The sequence below is a fragment of the Perca fluviatilis genome, chromosome 17 (genome assembly GCF_010015445.1).
Source record: "Perca fluviatilis chromosome 17, GENO_Pfluv_1.0, whole genome shotgun sequence".
In the NCBI taxonomy this organism is placed as follows: Eukaryota; Metazoa; Chordata; class Actinopteri; order Perciformes; family Percidae; genus Perca; species Perca fluviatilis.
Window position 1 is genome coordinate 6,455,413 of NC_053128.1, and position 8,658 is coordinate 6,464,070.

Here is an 8,658-nt window from a genome sequence, read left to right on the forward strand (position 1 = left end):
TAAATACTAGCACTTGGGGGAATTACTGGAATTATTGTGTCTTTGTAAATTATAGTGTGGTCTAAACCTACTCTATCTGTAAAGTGCCTTGAGATAACTCTTGTTATGATTTGATACTATAAATAAAATTGAATTGAAATTGAATTGAATGTCATAATTATGACGGTGTCATGTCAGTCTTATGCACACTCCTTCTAATAAAGTGTTACCGAGAGGACTAGGTCAACACATCAACCTAATGGTCTCATTATCTGAGCAGGGTTATCATAGTTATTTTTTTTTTACTGTATGGATGGTGGAATTCATCTAGTCTGATATATCAAACTCTTTACTTCATGTTCTAAAGAGGAGATATAATAACAAAATGACTTGCTTTAAACACTCCTCCTCCTTTAATGTATTTAGCCTGTTTTGTGGCAATTTTGCAATTACTCTTGGGAAAAGAGGAACGAGAATACAATATCTTGTTTCCTGCTTCCTTTGCCCATCTTAGATCTGCAAGTTGACAGATGGGTGTTACCGTGATGCTGTGGAGTGCAAATGCCCACGCCCCATTCCATGTATATCATTGATGTGGAAATGAGGAACTCAGTTTTAGTTTGGATCAGTTCCCAGTTCCTAGTTTTTATATGACAAAGTGGAACTATTTGCCAGTCATTGTCTCCGAGAGGTGAAATGGCGCAGCGAGGAATTCAGATGGACCAGGAAAAACTCTGCTGTTCGATCTGTCTGGATCTACTGAAGGATCCGGTGACTATTCCCTGTGGGCACAGCTACTGTATGAGCTGTATTAAAAGCCACTGGGATGTAGAGGATCATAAGAAAATCCACAGCTGTCCTCAGTGCAGACAGCTCCTTATACCGAGGCCTGCCCTGGTGAAAAACACCATGTTGGCAGATTTAGTGGAGGAACTGAAGAAGACAGGACTCCAACCTGCTCCTGCTGATCACCGCTATGCCGTACCTGAAGATGTGGCATGTGATGTCTGCACTGGGAGAAAGCTGAAAGCTCTCAAGTCCTGTCTGCAGTGTCTGGTCTCTTACTGTGAGCAGCACCTCCAGCTTCACTATGAATCCCCTGCCTTTGGAAAACACAAGCTGGTCGAGCCCTCCAAGACGTTTCAGGAGAACGTCTGTACTCGTCACAACGAGGTGATGAAGATGTTCTGTCGCACCGATCAGAAATTCATCTGCTATCTGTGCTCTTTGGAGGAACATAAAGGCCACGACACAGTTTCATCTGCAGCAGAACAAACTAAGAGGCAGGAAAAGCTTGGGGTGTTACGACAAAAGATCCAGCAGAGAATGCAGGACAAAGAGAAGGATGTCAAGCTGCTTCAGAAGGAGGTGGAGACCATCACTGACTCTGCTAATGAAACTGTCAGAAACAGTGAGCAGATCTTCGCCGGCCTGGTCTATCTCATTGAAAATAAAAGCTCAGAAGTGAAGCAGCAGATCCGATTTCAGCAGAAAACTGAAGTGAGTCGAGTCAAAGAGCTCCAAATGAAGCTAGAACAGGAGATCTCAGAACTGAGGAGGAAAGACACTGAGCTGGAGAAGCTCTCTCACGAACAGGATAACACCCAACTCAAGTACCCCCCTCTGCCATGTCTAAGTGAATCTACAGACTTGCCCAGTAGCAGTACCAATCCTCCGAGGTACTTTGAGGATGTGACTGCAGCTGTGACAGAGGCCGTAGATAAACTACAGGACGTTCTTATCGAGGAATGGATCAAGATCTCGCATACATTGACTAGCGTGGATGTTTTACTGCCACAAGCCGAGCCAAAGACTAGAGATGAATTCTTAAAATATTCGCACAAAATCACACTGGATCCAAACACAGCAAACCAACAGCTGCAATTATCTGAGGGGAACAGAAAAGCAAAAAACAAGAGAAAAAAACAGTCGTGTTCTAGTCACCCAGGCCGATTTATTAACAGGTCTCAGGTCCTGAGTCAAGAGAGTCTGACTGGACGTCATTACTGGGAGGTGGAGTGGAGTGGGTTAGGAGTTCACGTAGCTGTCGCATACAAGGATATTAGCAGAAAAGGAGACAAAAGTCAATTTGGAAACAATGACAAGTCTTGGGCTTTAGATTGTTCAGATGTTAATTATGAATTCAGTCATGACGGAATCTGTACTTCCGTCTCGGGTCCTGAGTCCTCCCGAGTGGGGGTGTACCTGGATCACAGGGTAGGTGTTCTGTGTTTCTACAGCATCTCTGAAACCATGACCCTCCTCCACAGAGTCCAGACCACATTCACTCAGCCGCTCTATGCTGGACTCAGGACTTATGGTTTTCTTGGTTTTGGATCGTCTGCTGAGTTTTGTGAGCCGAAAGACTAAAGCTGACCCTAACCCTAAATAGGTGCTGGGTGGATTCTGTTGTGAGTGTGTAAATAGATAATTATCCATCTCAACTACCTTTAGGGTTTGATCACAATCACTGCTCATATAAGAAGAGCATTTTTTCTTCTTTTATACAGATATATATTTTTTTAAATTGTGTTCATTATTTTTTACTGAAAGAAAACAAAAAAGAAGACAAAAATAGCTAAAAACTGTCATACTACTAATACTATAAATAGAGGACGTAAAGTAAAGCTTAATGGTAAGAGTAAATAAATTCATCATTTTAAGGAGTTTCTTGTTATATCTGTTTTGTGGGTTGTCAGGTAAGATGACCCTGATTTCAAATAAGATCTGAAAGAAAGAACACTTTAATTGTAAAATGTAAATGTAAAATATCATTATTGAAAACATGTAATCCTTTTGCTTGGTTGATTACGGCTACTTGTAGATAAATAATTGAAATAACTTGTATATGGATGAAAACAATACACCACAATTATGATGATTTATTGATTGTTTATGTCAATAAAATCCGCAAATAAAGTGTTTTATTTGTCAAAATGAAAACAGTATGTTTACATCTTTATTCTAGAAATTATTAAAGCCACAGAAGAACATATGAAAGTGATAGTACTGTGTATATATATGATATAGCATGTCATAGCAACACTATATATATATATATATATATATATATATATATATATATATATATATATATATATATATATATATATATATATATATATATATATAGTGTTGCTCTGACAAGTTGAAATATCTGCTGTGAAAAAGGCCTTTAACTGCCACAGAGGGAAACATAGCCAAAGGGGGACACCTGGTGGTGAAAAAACGGCATGAAAAACAAATCCAACCAAACTAAACTGTAAAGGTGGCAGATGTGGAGACAGATATTTGAAAATAGACATTTTTATTAGTTCTGTTCCTGACTTGCTCCTTTACTGACAGGCATTCATGCTGAAGTTTTTATAGGACAGGAATAGAGAAAAACAATGTGGGACGTTGTGGTATCTGATCGCTTACAGCCCTTTGAAAACAAAACCACCACAGAGAACATGTAACGGGTGGTGACCCTATAGGGTAACTAAATAATTCTCTGTTTTATCATCTGATTGCTCTCTATGGATCAGTGTGGTTGACCAATATTCAAGAAAACCTTTTTTTTCTGTCCCTGATGTGGTAATAAATACCGGAGGATCTGAAGAGTTCAAAGCCACGTCACTAACAGCACCGACATTGTTTGTGTTCTTCTACATTAGCAGGTCAACACACTGTTCATTTTTGATTAAATTGGTACATGGGACAGTTATGTTTAATCATGTCACACAGATGCTCCAAACAAACCAAAGTGTACTCAATAAGAGAGGCCTAGGTCAACACCTCAACCTAAAACTGGCTAATTATCTGAGCACGGTTATCATACGTTGTGTATTGTGAGCAGGGTGTATTTTTAGGCAGACTTCATCCAGTCTCCTGTCTTAAACTCTTCACTTCATGTGCAAAACACAATGACTTGCTTTTATTGATTCCTCTTCCTGGAATGAATCAGAGCCTATTAACCCCTCCTTCTCCTCACTGCTCTCGAGTGCAGCCAGTCCCATTCAGTCCACGTGTTTCCTGCTTATCCAGCCTTCACAGATCTAGTTTACAGATGGGTGTAGCCATCGCGCTGTGAAGAGCGAATGCTGTCAATCCCCATCTAATGCATAATCAGCGAGTGAACATAAAGAAAGGGATCTCAGTTTTGGTTTGGATCCGTTCCCAGTGTGTTTCTTGCATGACAAAGTGGAACTATTTGACATGCACTGTCTCTGAGAGGTGAAATGGCGCAGCGAGGAATTCAGATGGACCAGGAAAAACTCTGCTGTTCCATCTGTCTGGATCTACTGAAGGATCCAGTGACTATTCCCTGTGGGCACAACTACTGTATGAGCTGTATTAAAAGCCACTGGGATGAAGAGGATCAGAAGGAAATCCACAGCTGTCCTCAGTGCAGACAGACCTTTGGATCGAGGCCTGCCCTGGGGAGAAACACCATGTTGGCAGATTTAGTGGAGGAACTGAAGAAGACGGGACTCCAACCTGCTCCAGCTGATCACCGCTATGCCGGACCTGAAGATGTGGCCTGTGATGTCTGCACTGGGAGAAAGCTGAAAGCTCTCAAGTCCTGTCTGCAGTGTCTGGTCTCTTACTGTGAGCAGCACCTCCAGCCTCACTATGAATCCCCTGCCTTTGGAAAACACAAGCTGGTCGAGCCCTCCAAGAAGCTTCCGGAGAACGTCTGTACTCGTCACAGCGAGGTGATGAAGATGTTCTGCCACGCACATCAGCAGTGTATCTGTTATCTGTGCTCTGTGACTGAGGGGCAGAAAGAGCTCGGGGTTAGTCGGCAAAAGATCCAGCAGAGAATCCAGAACAGAGAGAAAGAAGTGAAGCTGCTTCGGCAGGAGGAGGAGGCTATCAATCACTCTGCTGATGAGGCTGTGGAGGACAGCGAGAAGATCTTCACAGATCTCATCTGTCTCATTGAGAAAAGAAGCTCAGATGTGAAGCAGCAGATCAGACGTCGTCAGAAAACTAAAGTGAGTCGAGTCAAAGAGCTTCAGGACAAGCTGCAGCAGGAAATAGCTGATCTGAGGCAAGAAGATACTGAGCTGGAACAACTCTCACACACAGAGGGACACACCCAGTTGCTACACAACTACCCCTCGCTGTCGAATCTCACTGACTCTAAAGAGTCCCCGGGCATCAATATCCGTCCTGTACGATACTTCAAAGATGTGACTGCAGCTGTGTCAGAGGTCAGAGATAAGCTACAGGACATTCTGAGTGATGTGTGGATCAAGGTCTCACTGACAGAGACGGAAGTGGATGTTTTACTGCCACAGGCAGAGCCTAAAACCAGAGATGAATTCTTACAGTATTCCCATCAAATCACGCTGGATCCAAACACAGCACACAGAGGGCTGTTATTGTCTGAAGGGAACAGAAAAGCAACAGTGAGACAATCCGTAATGCTGTCACTGCAGGTACAATCTAGTCCCAACGGTTCACACAGTGACGTCGACAGGCTTGAGGTCATGAGCAGAGAGAGTTTGACTGGACAGTGTTACTGGGAGGTGCAGTGGAGAGGGTTAGTTTCTGTAGCAGTCGCATACAAGCACATGAAGAGAACAGGTTATGAAAGTGGATTTGGGAACAACGACAAGTCTTGGGCACTGGATTGCTTGAATAATGGTTATGAATTCAGACATAACAAATTCAGAACTTCCGTCTCTGGTCCTCGGTCCTCCCGAGTGGGAGTGTACCTGGATCACAGTGCAGGGGTTTTGTGTTTCTACAGCGTCTCTGAAACCATGACCCTCCTCCACAGAGTCCAGACCACATTCACTCAGCCTCTGTATGCTGGACTGTGGGTTAATGGTAGTTATTGCTCTGTTGAGTTGTGTGAGTTCAAGTAGACAGGTGGTGTAAATAGGATTGGGCATTGAGAACCAGTGTCAACTTGGAGTTGTTTAAAAAATTACGATTCCAATGGAATCGTTTTTTGTTTGGTTAACATTTGGAAAATTAGCTTTCAATCCAATCATCGGTTGGTGGTTTCCATACAGCATACTTCCAGGCACTTGTTGTGTTGCAGCCATGGAGCACAGTAAGCGGCGCTCTAAAGTGTGGCTTTATTTTACGTTGAAAAAGCCCAGTAAACTTGGAAATCACCATTGAATCAAAATAACATTTTCCTCTTATCTGTGAAATAAGCATGTGACCCGTTTTATCTCTTCTTCCTTCCTTCTTCCTTTTTCAAAGAATCTAAATCAATGCGAAAAGGAAGAATCGGAATTGGAATCAGAATTGTTACAACCAGAACTATTCCCAACCCTAAACAAGGCAAGCCAGCTATCGCCTGTCAGTCAAACATTGTGGGTAGGACTGGGGCATGGAGTTTTTGTAGGTATAAAAAAGAACAAAAACCCCAATTAAAATAAAAATAAAATAAAACAAATAAGCGTGAGTTGAATATTAAATGAACATAATGTATTTTCTCTTGAAATTAATGAAATAATTAAGGCTGATAAAATATTGAATCACAATTAATTGCAGGATTGTGCATAGTTAAATAATCGCAAATTAGTCGCACATTTTTTATCTGTTCCAGATGTACTTTAAAAAAAGTTTTGAATGCTCAAGTTGTATTTTAGTAGTCTGGTGGTAACTCAATTTATATCGACAGAACTTGCAAATAACTTTAGTCTTGTCGAGAGAACCATGTGGAAGGGCTTTGAAACTCAACTTGCCATTCAAAAGACTTCTTTTCTTTATCCATTTCTGCTCAAAGAGGTTTGTTTCTGCTAGCCGTCTACAATGTTACTGCTGCATCGCTTCCTGATTTCCCAAACTACGGAGCGTGTCAAAAAATTAGTGGTGTTAACTCGATATTATGGCGTTAATTTTGACAGACCTTGAAATAATATTAAATAACTTGTTGTAAATAAAATCTTTCAGATAATGTTAGCATAGTAAGAAAACTTATTTGAAGAAGAGGAAATAAAGAGTGAGAGTATGAGAACAGAGAATCAAACTAAAAATGTGGTAGTAAGATATTCAATCAATCAATCAATCAATCAATCAATCAATCAATCAATCAATCAATCAATCAATCAATCAATCAATCAACACTTTATTAGACTCAGCGTCCAGATAAAAGACAAGACATTACATAGAATAAATTAGCCTACATGCAAAAGCACAATAAATTACTTATAAAAGCACAATACCTACTCTGAAACCAAGAATAAAAAAATCAGTGTCCTACAGCGAGATAGCTATACCAATGTCTCCACAGCAGGATTGATAAGTGCTAACCCTTATGTTTGGCAAGGCCAAGATGATTTCATTTTCAGAGTTTTTAACCCGGAAAATAAATATATACATAAGATTTCTTTAGACAGTTTGTAAAGGATTGACTCCTGCAGCCACAAACATTTTACTTGCACTATACCTCTACACCACACCGTCTTCGACTCTTCAGTTATATTCTCATTGCATAAGCTACTTGAAGTCTCTGTAAGCTTGCTTTTCTGTAGTTTGACCCCAAGTGTGCAGTATAGAGTGGTGTATATGCTCAGAACAGAGATATTGTTAGAAAGTTGTTGCATTACAAGTAAATAAATTAATTTAAATTTTATTTATAGTGTCAAATCATAAGAGAAGTTATCGCTGGGTAATTTACAGTATAGACCACACAACAATTCCCCCAAAGAGCAAGCATTTGGTGCAACAGCTGCGAGGAAAAACTTCCTTTAAACAGGCAGAAACCTCAGACAGAACCTGGCTCTTGGTGGGTGGCCATCTGATACTGCTGTTTGGGGGCGAGCGAGAGAGAGAGAGAGAGAGAGAGAGAGAAAGTCTGGTTATTTCACTGAGATCTATAACCAGATTCAACCCTAATAATTACAGAGGCATTTGTGTGAACAATAGACTGAGGAAGGTTTTCTGAAGTATTAATAATGTGGGAATACTGTCCTTCCTTACCAAGCACAATGTAAAAATCAAATTGGCTTTCAATAACGAAATATTGTACCTCAGACCACATTTACACCCCATTATTAAAAACTAAACCAAAATAATTTCTTTTTTAAATATTTGCATGTTTTATAGACTTAAAAAAACATTTGAAAAAATTAGGCATGATGGGCTTTTTTTTATAAACTTATTGAAAGCAGTGAAGTTGTAAAGTTTATAACATTATTAAATCACTGTACATGAAAAATAAAGGTGCAGTAAGAATTATTTAAACAGGAGCGTGTAGTTAGACAGGGATGCAGTTTGAGTCCAACATTGTTTAACAATTACATCAATGAACTAGCATCGATGTTGGAACAATCTGCAGCCCCAGGTCTCATTCTTCACGATACTTACATCAAGTTCATGCTCTATGCCGATGATCTAGTTCTGTTGTCCTCTACAGAAGAGGGTTTACAACAGAGCCTGTCCGTCCTAGGGTGGTACTGTCATAAATGGGCACTGACAGTCAATCTGAAAAAGACCAGTGTTTTGGTATTTCAGAGGAGAGCCAGATCTCAGGGAAAAAGCCAGAGTTACAACTTCACTCTGGGGAACACCAGACTAGAACAAAATGGTTTATATTATTACTTAGGAGTTGAAATTAGTGCATCAGGGAGTTTCAACCTGGCCATAAATACACTGTGTAATAAAGCTCAAATGAAAATTTGGAAAAACAAAGAATTTGGCTAAAAATCCAAAATCTTTTCATAACACCTA

The 8,658-nt window shown here is 40.3% G+C and overlaps 2 protein-coding genes across 2 annotated transcripts; both read left to right on the forward strand.

Annotated features, from left to right (window-relative positions):
* The first annotated feature begins 615 nt into the window (after positions 1-615).
* On the forward strand, positions 616-2,885 carry LOC120544967 (E3 ubiquitin/ISG15 ligase TRIM25-like). Its single transcript, XM_039778875.1, has one exon. The coding sequence runs from the start codon at positions 676-678 to the stop codon at positions 2,347-2,349; it is 1,674 nt and encodes a 557-aa protein (XP_039634809.1). The 5' UTR covers positions 616-675; the 3' UTR covers positions 2,350-2,885.
* Positions 2,886-4,188: 1,303 nt separating this feature from the next.
* Positions 4,189-5,837, forward strand: LOC120545845 (tripartite motif-containing protein 16-like). Its single transcript, XM_039780462.1, has one exon. It carries the CDS (start codon positions 4,200-4,202, stop codon positions 5,835-5,837), a length of 1,638 nt encoding a protein of 545 aa, XP_039636396.1. The 5' UTR covers positions 4,189-4,199.
* The last annotated feature ends 2,821 nt before the right edge of the window (positions 5,838-8,658 follow it).

Excerpts from the sequence above, each read along its gene's own strand:
- LOC120544967 (XM_039778875.1), top strand. The coding sequence starts at position 676 with ATGGCGCAGCGAGGAATTCAGATGGACCAGGAAAAACTCTGCTGTTCG.
- LOC120545845 (XM_039780462.1), top strand. The coding sequence starts at position 4,200 with ATGGCGCAGCGAGGAATTCAGATGGACCAGGAAAAACTCTGCTGTTCC.